This window comes from Haliotis rubra, unplaced genomic scaffold (assembly GCF_003918875.1).
Source record: "Haliotis rubra isolate DU_JTF1 unplaced genomic scaffold, ASM391887v1 Scf122, whole genome shotgun sequence".
Classification (NCBI taxonomy): domain Eukaryota; kingdom Metazoa; phylum Mollusca; class Gastropoda; order Lepetellida; family Haliotidae; genus Haliotis; species Haliotis rubra.
In genome coordinates this window covers 2061855-2077243 of record NW_025765137.1, presented here as the reverse complement: position 1 = coordinate 2077243, position 15389 = coordinate 2061855, and the positions used below count along the sequence as shown (strand labels likewise).

General features: G+C 39.5%; 1 protein-coding gene across 1 annotated transcript; it reads left to right on the top strand.

Moving 5' to 3' along the window:
• The first annotated feature begins 4141 nt into the window (after positions 1 to 4141).
• On the top strand, positions 4142 to 5014 carry LOC124265904. Its single transcript, XM_046700757.1, has one exon. It carries the CDS (start codon positions 4142 to 4144, stop codon positions 5012 to 5014), a length of 873 nt encoding a protein of 290 aa, XP_046556713.1.
• The last annotated feature ends 10375 nt before the right edge of the window (positions 5015 to 15389 follow it).

The following is a 15389-nucleotide window of genomic DNA, read 5'->3' as shown; positions in this document are numbered from 1 at the left end:
ATAAAAATAATCCCGACTACTCAAATCGTTTATGGAATTATGTTATTGTTTAAAAATCATGAAAAATATCTGTCGTCATATTGAAAGTACTAAGAACGTAGCTAACAGATATTGTGCTGTCTAATGTGAAGTTTTTGATAAGAATCATGCGATTGACGGTGAGAGATTCAAATACACGCACGTGCGTTTGTTGACATAACGGCTCTCACTGGTCCAACTGAGTGTATTTCTGACGATCTTGCGGGCTTGACGTGGTGATTGTACGTGCGCTTCCAACAGTGTTAGGAAATGTAATTATCAATCGCTACGAGTTTCAAAACAATGATATTATATCTCTATGTAACTAATCAATATAATCTTTAATATTAGGCATATATTTCACATCTCTGGAAATATTTTCCTCTGGCTTTTTTTGGTCATTCATATATTTTTCAGCGAATTCACTCAAAATTCCACCTGGGGTATGAAAGCAATGTTACACGTGTGTAGTCATTTTTGAGTTTCTGCATTGGGATATAATGCAGCTGTGTATTTTTACAAAATCTATTTGCATATTCAATAAAACAAATCCCATTTGTGATTATTAAACCCTTTTCAGAAATATAATTGGAAATATAAGGTGAACATCTGGTAATAATTACGTCAGAATATGTCTTTAAGAAATATGTTTTTCTCCTTCTTTTACTTGTATCAAGGGGTTTAATTCTTTAAAATAAATAAGCAAAAACAAAAACAGCAATACAATGTATGAGTACTTCGGTGATATTAAGTACCATTGGAATCAAACAGGAATAGAGTTATCGTTCCTATTTGAAGTAGTTCTGATGTTCATACGCCAATATGAAATCCTTCCAGAGATATTTCTTGACCAACATAAAGGTCTGCTACAGCACTATTTACATACTCTAATCTACACTTTCATAACAATTTAGTCAAAGCGCTATGATATTTTACATTTACAACATTAATTCATGATAAACTTTGAAACTTCATTTATTATACATTTCAAACCAGAGACCGTATAATAATCCTATCATATGGTTACCATTCAAACTTGTATTCGTTCTACATTTTAAAATTTAGGCATTATGCATTTCAAACTTTTATTCATGGTACCATTCAAGCATTCATTCATTAGTTTCAATCGCCAGTTGGTGAATGAACAATCAACCAATTAATGCAATAAGTGTTTGTGATTTTACACCTCAACTGGTGTTGAATGTCAGACGTTGCATTGGTCACGAATGTTTTGCAAACATCGTATGTTATCGATATATGGCCCAACGTTTATTATACAGACTGAACTTTAAAACGGATTTCCAATTAAAACAGTTTTGTCGCTTTTATCAGTATTTATAAAGTGATATATTTTTCAGCTTTCGACAGAGATATGCCTATTATTCCCATTTATCATTTCATTATAATATCTTAAGCCTTTATCAATACTGATAGCAGACTCTACATCCTAGGGTGTACACTTAACCTCCATGTTGGATATTCACTTATTCACTTTTACCATGGTAAAGTTTACATTCGAATTCTTCTTCTAATCTCCATTGGGGCGATGGAGTAGCCTACTTATTAAAGCGGAAGACCCGGGTTCGATTCCCCACATGGGTACAATGTGTGAAGCCCATTTCTTGTGTTCCCCGCTGTGATATGTTATTCCACAATGTGTCCAAATATATACATAATAATTATTATTTATACATATCCAGTAAATAATTAAAACAACTCTTTTTTATCAGGATGATTTGATCGAAGAGAACAGGAAGTTTCCAAGGGGACGCAACATACATCTTGAACAGAGCATATACAAATGGCAACCTGCTCGCAGATCATATCAAGGCCAGTTCCTGGACATTGATGACGACATGTTTTCCTATTCAGCAATATTTGAAAAAAGAGATACAACATTCATACGAGTGTTAATCATTCTGCCACGACATATCAGTTCCGTCGCTCATTTCCGGTGTATTCTCAGAAGGTCGAAGTCAGACTGGGGTCAGCTGGTACCAGCAACTTTTCAGCAGATCCCAAATAATGACTTGCGTTTACATCTGTGAGTGCAATCCTTTCTCTTCCCAAAAATAAGTATGTTGCTAAATTACACCCAAAACGGTTGCTTTAGAAGCCATAAAATAACGTAACAAATTAGAGGTGAGGGAGGTGAAATTGGGTTTAACGTCGTGCTTGAGAATATTTCGCTCATATGACGACGTGCATGCGTGTGTATGTGTATGTGTATGTGTATGTGCGGCTGCTTGTACTAGCCCAGACTTAAGCTGGTTTTATAGTGCTAGCCCACTGAGATACCATGCCGCAGTGAAGCATGGATACCCCACTCAGACACATTATACTGACTCCGAGCCCACCAGTCCTTGTTGTACCCATTAATGCCGAGCGCCAGGCAGGGACCAACAAGTACCATATTTTAACGTCTTTTGGTATGACGCGGTCGGGGATCGAACCCGCGACCTTCCGCTCTCCGGGCGGACGCTCTAACTACTACACCACGGAGGTGGTCGTAACAAATTAGATGAGAACCGTCATAATATATTTCATTGTCGTCAAAATGACATGTAAGTAATGTAAACATGAGTTGCGCTTGAAGAAGCATGGATTCCTATAAAAACGTCCAGACGTACATGTGAATAAGGGAAACTTCATTTTTAATTTATGATTGAACAATTTAGGAGTTATACTGGAGTAAGTCAATGTTGATATGATAATAATGAATTTTTTGAGAGAGCATCACCACTTGCACTTCCTTATGACCATAATTGTTTGTACAGTAATCGCTATTGAAAGATGATTGGTGTATGACGTGAATTTTGCATGTGTACGATGTTCATATTCAACAAAAAACCAACGTCTTGAAACAAACACTAACAACTGTGTGATGCAAGATGATTGTCAAAATTAATGGTCTACAGTGATTTATCGACCTTCTTGAAAACCGTCAAAATCAAGAATCACACCCCATGCACGTGTATGGGGCTACTGCGTTGTGCACGTGCATCCCATGCGTTGTGATAAATGGGTGGTGACGATGTGAAATGGTGGTGAGTTCATAAGATGTCTGTAGTTGAAACGTTTGTTAACGCTTATACTTCTTATCCAATTTGAAAATTCAGGTTCCCCTACATTTCTTTAGAGCATAGTAAGAAACAAGCTGATGGTTTCACTTAAGCGTCAAATAGACATGCCTATCCCCGTAACGATTTCTTGTCAGGTTAAATTGGACGTACCGCTCACATAGTGCTCACTTGAAACTCCAATTCAGAATCGTATGTGTTTGTTGGTTATATTGACGATAGGTATTCAGTTGCAAACGGGTTAATACAGGCCAAGTTCAATACAAGCAGATCTGATATTCCCCTTGAGTGGGGAGGATGATTCTTTGTGAAATTGAACGAATTCTCTCGGCTTTTTGTTAAAGAGAAGGAATGAATATTGCTTTAGGCCGCATCAACTGGTATCAGTAGTCCATTCAGAGAAAATATATTTTGTGCCTTGAATGAAATTCACACACACACACACACACACACACACACACACACACACACACACACACACACACACACACACACACACATATGTTTTTCTCAGAATGGACTACCGGTAACCGTGTAGTTATTGGAATAGTAATTTCTTTTGAATTTTCTTTGTTTTCCATCAGTGCCAATAAACTGTGAATTCTCTGAGCACTATCAAACAGTCTGTTCATTTTCGCGAAAACACAAACTTTTTATGTCAAATAGATGCTCCTAAAGAGGCGAATAAATAATTATTCAACCAGCTGAGGTCTTTCATGAAAATATAGATTATGGATCAAGAGTGAGTCTAGATAAACCGCTGAACAATATTTCAGTTTGAATGACAATTTATGGGCAGCTATCTGACTTCTTCAGTGACATGTATGTATTATTAGCATCCTAAACATTAAATTAATTTCAAACCATAATGACAGTGGTTCTTCGGTAAAGACCAATATATGCACGGAAATTGACTTCAGTAAAGAACTACATGATTGTGGAATAGGATATGCTTCTTGTCTTTAAGGTATGGCTGTGGATTCGTTCTCTGCCAAGTACCTCCCGACACCTTCCCAGCGTTCATTTCTGTCCTCACTACCGGGATGTCGTCTCCCAACAACGTCCTCCCTGTCAACTACCCCGGACCCCCCTACAACAACCTCACCCGCTGTTACCCTGCCGTGCATGGGAACTTCACCGACGTCAACTCACTAGTCACGGCGCTGGAGACCAGCAGATACTTCGGGACAGACAAGTTCATCTTCTACAACTACAGCATACCACAGCAGATCAACAAAGTCCTGCTGCAATATGAGAGAGAAGGCATTGTGGAGATGAGGAACTGGAGGCTTCCCCTTCCCCCAGAGCAGATCCACTACTGGGGACAGATGGCGAGTATCCATGACTGTGTCTTCTCCCAGCTTGGAGTAGCGAAATACGTTCTTCTTGCAGACATTGATGAGGTCGTTGTTCCAAAATCCGAATCCACTGTACATGCATTAGCTGATAAACTTCTGACTACGCCAACTCTGAGACCATCAACATCGTACGGAGCCCTGATGTTCCTGAATGCATTTTTCTTTCTAAATGGACACGAGACAACAGCAGAGTTTCTTTCAAAATCCGATGCTGTGAAATGCAGACTGAGTGTATTTTTACATACAAATAGGTCATCTGTGAATCCACCATTCTATCGTTCTAAACTTTTAGTGATTCCTGAAAGTGTTGATGTGTTGCAGATACATTCTGCAGAAACGTTACGACCAGGGTGGATAACTCTTGTGGTTGAACCACAATATGGTTTGATGCATCATTACCGAAAGGACTACGACCCTCAAGCCTTACAGCCATATACAGATGATATCTCTTTACTCCAACATAGCACTTCCATTATACCAAGAGTGAAAGACAGATTACGATCTTTTGAAAAAGCAAAAGCTACTGGACATCTGAAAGAGTGTGGGGGGTGGGATTAACACTCGGGCACTGTTTCATTGCGATGATGTACCAGATTTGTCTTGTGTTGCTAAAAGTTGGGTATATGGAAGAATACGTTATCATTTGTTATGGATTACCATGTCAAACTCAATAAATGTTTGTAAAGAATCTGAATGATGTTTTTATGTTTTGGGTGGCAATTGTCCTGGGTGGCAATTATCCTGGGTGGCAATTATCCTTGGTGGCAATTATCCTTGGTGGCAATTGTCCTGGGTGGCAATTATCCTTGGTGGCAATTGTCCTGGGTGGCAATTGTCCTTGGTGGCAATTATCCTGGGTGGCAATTGTCCTGGATGGCAATTATCCTTGGTGGCAATTATCCTTGGTGGCAATTGTCCTTCGTGGCAATTGTCCTAGACCCGTCGCGTTGAACGCTTTATACAGGAAGCTATAGGGGTAATTTGGTGAACACGGGTATGAGACTGAACCACTATAGATAACTATCGATAGGAATAGAGAACATACACTACAAATGTATGGCAAGTGAGGACATACCAAACATCAGGACTTATGAGAAGGAAACCTTTGGATGCCGAACAAATCTGCAGTCACAAACTTGATCCCGTCTGTATATGGCGATCTGACTAAGCACTACACATTTAAATCAGTTTCTAATGAGCTTGTTCAACTATTATAACTAGTATCCAGTCAACCTTTTAAACTGTACATCTGGGCCCCGTAATACAAAGCTGTCGTAAGCCTCAGATCTCGCAAATTTTCTCGTAGCAATCGTACCTCCTATGCTGTAACATTGACTTACGATAGTCGTAGCGCTACGAGAGCTTTGTGAAACGGGGCCTTGGTTTCATTACCCATGTGCTATTTGTTAATATGTTCACCATAAATCTTGCGTCATCCAGTTATTTTCGTGCTTCGCGACGGGGCTAAAGACCGGATAGTACACCAGTGGAATATCCGTAAATATAGTACTGTAGGAAATACATGCTATGACCGGATTTGCGTACGTACAACGGTATTTCCTAACTTGGGCGTGTATTTACTATAACACTGCACCTTTGAAACATACGCTCATCGTGTATTGCCGTATGCAAAAGAGATTTGTTCATGTATGCTATGGAGGCGGTGACGTGGCCTAGTGGTTAAAGCGTTCGCTCGTCACGCCAAAGACCCGGGTTCGATTCCCCACATGGGTACAATGTGTTAAGCTCATTTCTGATGTCCCCCGCGGTGATATTGCTGGAATATTGCTAAAAGCGGCGTAAAACCAAACTCACTCACTCACTCACTCTACCGATGAAGGCCTGGCTAAACAAAACAATGTTATGCAAGCGGGCAGGTTTCCATTAGGTCACCAGCGAAATCACTTCTCTTCGAGGCTAGTGACTTATTATGTGGGCTAATAACTTCCAGGCCTAGCTTTCCCGCCTGGCTAACAAATTTGGATCGCACCTGTGTCTGTGTGCAAGTAACTCAATGTTATTTGAGGTATGTCTCTTTTCAAATGTATAGTTTCAGTATTCAAAGCAAAGATCTGCATGTCTGGAGACGTATCAATACATTAACATTTTGAACAAATGACTCCCATCCACTCTCTGTTTCCACTACCCCATGGATAATTGAAGCATCCCAATGGGTATTCACTAACCCGAAATTTGAAAGAGGACACGCGTTTCATCATTAAGCTTCTAATATGATGAACGTTTCTATCAGGCCATAATCTTGCATGTTTTAAAAGTGTATTAATTTAACAATTCGGAGAGAGTGATATATAAATTTACAAAATGACCCCATGAAAATACACTAGCCAGTCGGGCCAGTTACTGTGGAGATTTAGTGGCCCGAATGGATTAATACAACCCACGGGCTAGCGGGCCAGTGACTATTTCGCACACTGCACCGCACATGTAATGTACATCGACGGGCAAATACTGAAGCATAAGTTAGTCATTTCACATTCCCTAAAATAATTTATTAAATAATAATAATAAATAAAATCAATTATTAATTAATAAATTTAAAAAAACAAATTCTGTCTGATATTCAATGTCATTGACACATGTTGACCAGTTTAATTTTCAAACATTATAAAAAATATGCATTTAGCCCTGGTTAAATACAGTGATAATATGTAGTTATGTGACATTTCACCAATTAGGAAAACAAGAGATCAAGAATACATCCATCTTCATTTATCTCACCAAACTATGGAACCATTGTGTCTTGGAGAGGGGTTTTATAAGTTGAAAGAACTTGTCCCCGATCCTCTTCACATTGTGAATAAAATATGTTTAAACTAACTAACCATTGTCCGGGAGACTCACAATACGAACGGCTACACGACTGTTGGTGTGTCGTTAAACAATAAGGAATCCGTTCCTCCCAACAAATAAGTTTGTTGACTATGTACGATGCAAATATACAATCACTAGAGTGAGTGAGTGAGTTTGGTTTTAGCAATATTCCAGCAATATCACCGCGGGGGACACTTTACAGTTATTGCAGTACACCTGTCTGTGCAGAAAAGGTTAGCACAGTTTGCCCTACCTCAGGTAGGAATATGGTACACATGTGGTAGTCAGAAAACAATCAATTCATACTGCTAACGTGGCTTTCAACACAAATAGCCCTATAGTAATGGAACAAGAAACAAAAGAAACAATGATGATTTGGGGATTTAACGTGCGCTTTCCGACATAAAGCGTATTTCGTACACGGGGAATACATCCAAGTATTGGGAAGTATAATTGGGAAGTATATATATTTTTATATATATACAGACAGTGTGTTATAGACAAACATCGGACCAACATCCGCCGCCCCCACCTCTCTCTCTCTCTCTCTCTCTCTCTCTCTCTCTCTCTCTCTCTCTCTCTCTCTCTCTCTCTCTCTTTCTCTCTCTCGTAAAAAGGCTACAAAGTTCAATATTGGATCAAATTTACAAAATTTGAGTCATGTGGGTGATATTTAGAAATATAAGTATGGTCTTGAAAAACCAATAAGCATATCCAGGGCATGTTTCGATCTGGTAATACAGTTCACGACAGCCGGCTTGCAATTGTTGATGTTCATCTGGGCGAGGCCTGTCAATATTTTAGGTCTGACGTTGTATTGTTGGCGTTCATCGGCTGTGGGAAGATTCGCGTCAGCAAATTCAATGATGCTCCAACTATTGTCAGTTCAGTCATGTGGCACACTGAAATCGAGAAATGAACGATAGTGTTGGTTGTACACATCTTGGCGAGGTCACCCGTAACTGTCAATATTTAGGTTATTGACTTTGTATTGTTAACGTTCATCTGCTGATGACATTGTGGGACATGATGAAATCGAGACATAAACGACAGTTAGCATGATAGTATTCACCTGGGCGAGGTCACCCGCTACTGTTAATATGTATACATGTATATGAAAAGAAGGTTTCTAAAACCTATTTCTAATGCATCTAACGAGTCTGCCAACGTCAGTACCAACTTCTGTGCGTGTATTCACTAGCTGATAGTGATTACATGTAACTAGACCTCTGTGAGGTACGACTTATAAAGGGACCAACTGATATTGGCGACACACGTTGCGTTGACTATAATAGCATTTTAATGACCTACAATTCATACCATGAGACTGACTATGTATATATTCAATAACTAGTTCACAAATATGTGTGGCGGTGGGGTAACCCAGTGGATAAAGCGTTCGCTCGTCACGCCGAAGACCCAGGTTCGATTCCTCACATGGGTACAATGTGTGGAGTCCATTTCTGGTGTCTCCCGCCGTGATATTGCTGGAATATTGCTAAAAGCGTAAAACTAAATTCACTCACTTTTACTAATACGCTGTGCCAGGGTATCGGATTAAACGTCCTCACCGCAAAGAGGAATTCCCATACTTAAACCTAGGCTTACGATCATTGTAACGCTGAGACCACTTTGTGACATGGGTTCCAGCAGTGTTAAATGCATATAATATTATGTTACTGTATGCAAAGCGGTTGAAATTAACCACTAGAGTTTCGACGAAATACATCATTGAATAGATCTCTCAAAACTGTATGTGAAACCAAAATGTAGTTCTCTATTTCCTTACATCGCAAAACTAGTTAATGTGTATGACAGTATCACAGCTATATTAATGTGGTATGTAAAACCATTGCTAAGTTACCTAATGACTGATGACATGAACAACTATATCCCCTTGTACTCGCATTACATTCAACATTACAACTAACTTACCCTATATTAATCGGCTCGTCCACTTTTGTCGCAATAGAAGCGACAAAACCCTTTCCACATTCATAAGAAATCTCTGCCAAAAGCAGAGTCGATTTTGAGAATCCACATGGTATTAATTCCGCTTGTCTCAAACATTTTCTGTGAATATCGAGAAAGTCCTTCCTTAATAGTATTACGGATTATGGTTAATCTCTGAGACAGGGATTTGGTGGTACATTTGCTGGAACCAGCAATAAATCTCTCATTGTACGGATTTTAATGTAGTTTTGGAATCCAGTACAAAAGAGGAATGGAGGTTTTAGAGTCAAGCCAAACGTTGATAGCTCCGTTGAATGGTTTAGGCAGATTTCTTCCACAGTAAACATACTGGCCTTATATGTGGCATTATTTGATATGTCACGTATACCAAGCTCATTGATCAAACAATTAAGCACTGCGACACTTTTCCGGTACTCATTGTAGTCATTTCAATTTTATCTTCAATTTAATATGGCCAAACACTTATATCGCAGGGAAATGTTTCTTTCAAATCACAGCGTAACTGTTGCACATGAAACGTTTCAGTTCAGTTTGTACGTGTTTAAAGCGAAATAAATAGCAAATCTTCTTAACAAGCATTTACTGATTATTGCCAACAATTGTTTCGCCTTTGCATGTGTTTGTAGCGGAGGGGTATCACATATTCACCTGGTAGTGCATGATATCATCGCGGTTTGCATAGGCGGATCCAGATTGATTGATTGAAACATATTTTATTCAATTAAGAAACGGATTGGGCACAAGTTATCCAACTTAAATAAGCCCTCTCCACATAGTTACAAGTGTATATTACAAAAGTTCAACAAGAGGCAGACAAAGGGTATAGATATGTACAGACAGAGTTATTTAAGTCCAGAAGTGGGTGCAGGGGTGAAACTCTTGTGAAAACGGGTGAAAATGAAGTGTGCATCCAGTGTATAAAATAAGCTCAAAACCCAGCCAGACATAAGGGCTGGTAACTTGAAAATGTTACCATCCCAAAATGGATTTAACCAGACCAGACACCAAGCAAGATATGGTGAATTTACTCAGATGTATGGAACATCTAAAAAATTTACCTGACCGTCGGGCTGGCTAGCTGTCAATCTAGACGTCCGTCAGAAATCTAGCCCGGACGGACGTGCCTTATTTCATACACTGGTCCACCCCCCTTTCTCGAGAGTGTGCACCCCCCCACCCCTTTCTAAAAAAGCTGTATCCGGGAGGATTCTTTTACATGCTCACGACACGTGCTTGTAGTACATATTTGTCATATACATGAAACGTGTTTTGTTGTAAAAGGTTAAAACACGAATGTACCAAAATTTCAAATTCTTTTGTATGGATCTGAGATCTGGGGATTCCAGCGATATGGATGCACAGAAAAAAATATATCTAATGGCCTGTAAAAAATTTTTTGATGTTGGACCATCTGCACCGAATTGTATGGTATGCGGTGAATGTGGCAGGTATCCCTGTATGTAAATGCTCATATTCGATGTACTGTATAAAATTCTGGTTTAAGATAATGTGTATGCAAGGAAATAGATTACCTAAAGTGACGTGGGCATCTTATGTAAGAAATCTGGTTTCACATGGTGTTGGTTTTGTATGGTTAAGTCAGTCAGTTGGTGATGCAAGCATGTTTTTAACTCAGTTTCGTGAAAGAAGTCTTAATATGTTTAATCAAGAATGGCATTCGGTAATAGATATCAGTTCACGATATCACTCTTATAGAATATACAAATCATAACTACAGCCAGAGAAATATTTATCTGTTTGAACATCACAGAAAATTAAGATATCCATTTATACGTTTTAGGTTAGGTTTGATCAACATAATGGTAAACGAAGGAAGACGTTTTTATATTGAAAGATGCAAAAGAATGTGCCCTCTGTGTAATTTAGATGTGGAAAATGAAATTCATTTTTTACTTGTATGTCCTTTTTATGAAGATTTGCGTACGAAATATATGACTTAGTATTATCTGTTAGCCACCTTCATTAGCTTTTAAACTACTTGACCCGTGAAGATCCGGGGCGGAATAGGTCTTCAGCAACCCGTGCTTGCCACAGAAGGCGACTATGCTTGTCGTAAGAGGCGACTAACGGGATCGGGTGGTCGGGCTCGCTGAATTGGTTGACACATGTCATCGGTTCCCAACTGCGCAGATCGATGCTCATGCTGTTGATCACTGGATTGTCTGGTCCAGATTCGATTATTTACAGACCGCCGCCATATAGCTGGAATATTGCTGAGTGCGGCGTAAAACCTAAACTCACTCACTCACTCACTTTAAACTACTTATTTCATCAACTGACCAGCATATAACAATAAACCTTTCGTACTATATTAATCATTCACATATTAAACGTAACGATTTGATATAAAGTTTTCAGATCCATCGTAAATCACTATTTGTAACATAAATTACTGCCTGTAACATGATTCGCTTCTTGGATCACTAATTACTACTTATAGCAAGCCATGTATAATATATATGTATAACTCCAATGTATATGAGTCGGAGGCCTTTTGTACAATAGACATCTTTGACTTTGAAAGACATACAGATTTTGTCACTCTGTTTTTTTATACCACACACTATCTTGTCAACATGTTCGCATTCTGAATTTCAAGCATGTATTTATGTCGCTCTCCCTTTTGATGTGATCCATAGCCGTTAAGGAAGAGCATGAACCATTAAAACATGTCGGGATATGAGCGCTGATTGTTATCATTTGACATTTAAGTGGGCGTTATAGTGCAAGTGCAAAGCCTGAGGGCAGATATACACAAGTTTAGCCCGGGAACATGCACTGGTGATTGATGATATAGAGGTGACCTTCAGCTGTGTACAGAAGCAGATATACATGTATACATGTACAAGGAAATTTACAGAATAACGAATTTGGAGGGACCGCCGTGCCGTGTCGTTATTTTGTGGATTTCATTGTATATATGTATAGTTTATCGCCTGTATCTATATATCTATACATTATACATAACTATACAATCTCTCTCTCGGTTTAGCTAACGTTATCAGCAGGTACATTCTGTAGAAGTACAAAATGTACCAGCTGAAAACGTATGCCAAACTTATTTCAACTTCATCTTCTTTCCATAGTCTCTCGTACAGACCCTGAAGCAATTATATCCAAGAAAGCCCACGCAAGTCTAGAAAATGTGGCAAGTCTAGATTTCCACAGCTTCTGAAAATGAAGAAAGTCTCAGGGCTCCTTTTCATTATATTATATTTGTCTTTACTATGAACATTTTTCAGTAAAATATGTTTCAGAGACTAGTTGTTAGTCTAATGAAACCATAGTCTTAACATTTCCTGTGATATATATCAACCTGCAGCTCCAACACAACGAAAACATTGGCACAGCGAGATATTTTTAATATCTGAGTTTCATGCGGAGTGTTATAGATTGACCATGAATTTTCGGTCTCAATACATTTTGAGGGGCGGTGAGGTGGCCTAGTGGTTAAAGCGATCCCCCGTCACGTCGAAGACCTGAGTTCGATTCCCCACATGGGTACAATGTGTGAAGCCCATTTCTGGTGTCCCCTGCCTTGACATAGCTGGAAGATTGCTAAAAGCGGCGTAAAACTAACCTCACTCACTCTTGTTCTCCGACTTGTCAATTGTTTGTTGTTTAACGCCACACTCAGCAATTTTACAGCTGTATGACGGCGGTCTGAAAAAAATCGAGTCTTTCAAAGGCAATCTTGTGACTGACATCATGAGCATCGATCTACGCAATTGGGATGCAATGACGTGTCAACAAAGATTTTGAAGTAAAGTTTCCAGTGTTTTTTATGGTATAGCAATTTTACAAATATGTTTATGCCGAAAAAGTGTTTTGTAATATGTTGAATTCACTTCTTAGACAGAATATATAAACACTTTACAAAACGTCTTCACTTCACAAAACAACTTAAACAATACGATATGAAATAAACTGTGCACAATATTCAGAAACGTCCAGTGAAGTAGGAGTCTTGGTGTTGGTCGGGACGGTGGGGTGGCCTAGTGGTTAAACCTTTGGCTCGTTCGACCCGAGTTCGATTCCCCACATAGGTACAACGTGTGTGACCCATTCCCTGTGTCCCCCGTCGTGATATTGCTTGAATATTGCTAAATGCGGCGTAAAGCCATACTCACTCACTTTCTTACGTTGAAGGCGGTCTTCCAGTTGTTGGTGTGGCAGACTCAAATATTTATATGTACATATTTCCTCACATGGGGTGGGGGTGGGGGTGGGGGTGGGGTGTAAGCCTAGTGGTTAAAGCGTTCGCTCGTCACGCCGAAGACCCGAGTTCGATTTCCCACATGGGTACAATGTGTAAAGTTGAGTCCATTTCTGGTGTCACCTGCTGTGATATTGCTAAAAGCGGCGTAAAACCACACTCACTCACTCTGATTAGGTGAAACATCTGTCCGTACTTCTTGATTGCAGGGGCCTAATGGTTGTTACATTTAGTCATCATCAACATGGGAGTCGGTGGGGTAGCCTAGTGGATAAAGCGTCCGCTCGTCACGCTGAAGACCCGGGTTCGAATCCCCACATGGGTACAATGTGTGAAGCCCATTTCTGGTGTCCCCCGCCGTGATGTTGCTGGAATATTGCTTAAAGCGGCATAAAACCATACTCACTCACTCTGATAAGGTGAAACATCTGGCCGTACTTCTTGATTGCAGATCAGAATGAACAACCAAGTAACAACTGTGTTCCAGGCAGCTAAGTTTTATCTCAAGACATATTGGGAAAATTCGGCCATATTTCACCAAACCCTTTACGTCTCTATTCAAATTTGAAATAAAATCTTAACAGCCTCCTTGTGTATGTCATCGAAGAGTCAGACTTCCGACTTCAATAGAATTATGGAATAAAACAACCATTATAATATCATAGGTTCCAAGTCTGTCTCCAAACATCCAGTGGCTGCAAGTTGCTGTACATGTCAACTACAAGATCCTCATAAAAGTGAGTGAGTGGCTTTAGTTTTACGCCGCACTAAGCAATATTCCAGCTATATGGCGGCAGTCTGTAAATAATCGAGTCTGGACCAGACTATCAAGTCATCAACAGCATGAGCATCGATCTACGCAAATGGGATCCGATGACAACCAAGTCAGCGAGCCTGACCACCCGATCGCGTTAGTCGCCTCTTACGACAAACACGGGTATCCCCATGCAAGCCTACACACGTTATTATAACCCCACACTTGCCTACCTCTGTGAACTCATTCCGATATTTGCTCTCCACACCTAACTCTCAATAACAGAATCCCTACAAGTTTCCAAAGTTAAAACTTGTACGGAAAAACAACATTAATCCTCTCATTGGCTGCGACATCTTTAGAAGTGGATGTTTGATAACCTTTAATCTAATCCACTATTTCTTCTTTCAGACCCCGGTTTAGGACAAAAGTCTTTAAGTTGTTAAAGACTGGCTGTTATTTATTTCGTGAATTGTTGCGTAATATAAATGCATGTATTAGTAATATTATCATTTACAGATTTGGATAAACCAAACATGCATATGCGGTAAACAGGGTTATGATGATTCTATTATTGTTATTATATACTATCCCAAAAAAGAAACGCATAGGCGCTTTGTATTTCTAAAAATCTATTAATTACCTATTGTGTTCAAACAATCGTCAAAATATGTAACAAACGTGTTGATAACATGATTTTACACAATTGCACAAGAAAAAATCGACTTTACCTGAAAATGTTGATTTTGATGAGATTTCTTAAAAGGATAAAAAACACATCGCCACAACGCAACAAAAATCACCTGCCAGTTGAAATTGTGCAGCAAAGAGCATGCACTGTCTGGCTATAAAAATCCAGATTATTTTCGGAAATCGGCATTTGTTTTGAAGGAGTTTCAAGGTCAAATCACTACGCCACGTCTTGACGCTGCGACACGGAACGTCGCCATTGACAGAATGCACGCTGGAGATTACCAATCGTCTGTTGCAAGGCGTCTGAATAATAGTCTGAGCACGATATCACGGCTTGAAGCTCGGTACAACCGAACAGGTATAACAAATGACCGTTCCCGTACAGACAGACCTCGAGTCACCACTGCAGCCCAAAATCGGTACCACCGGGTACTACATATGCG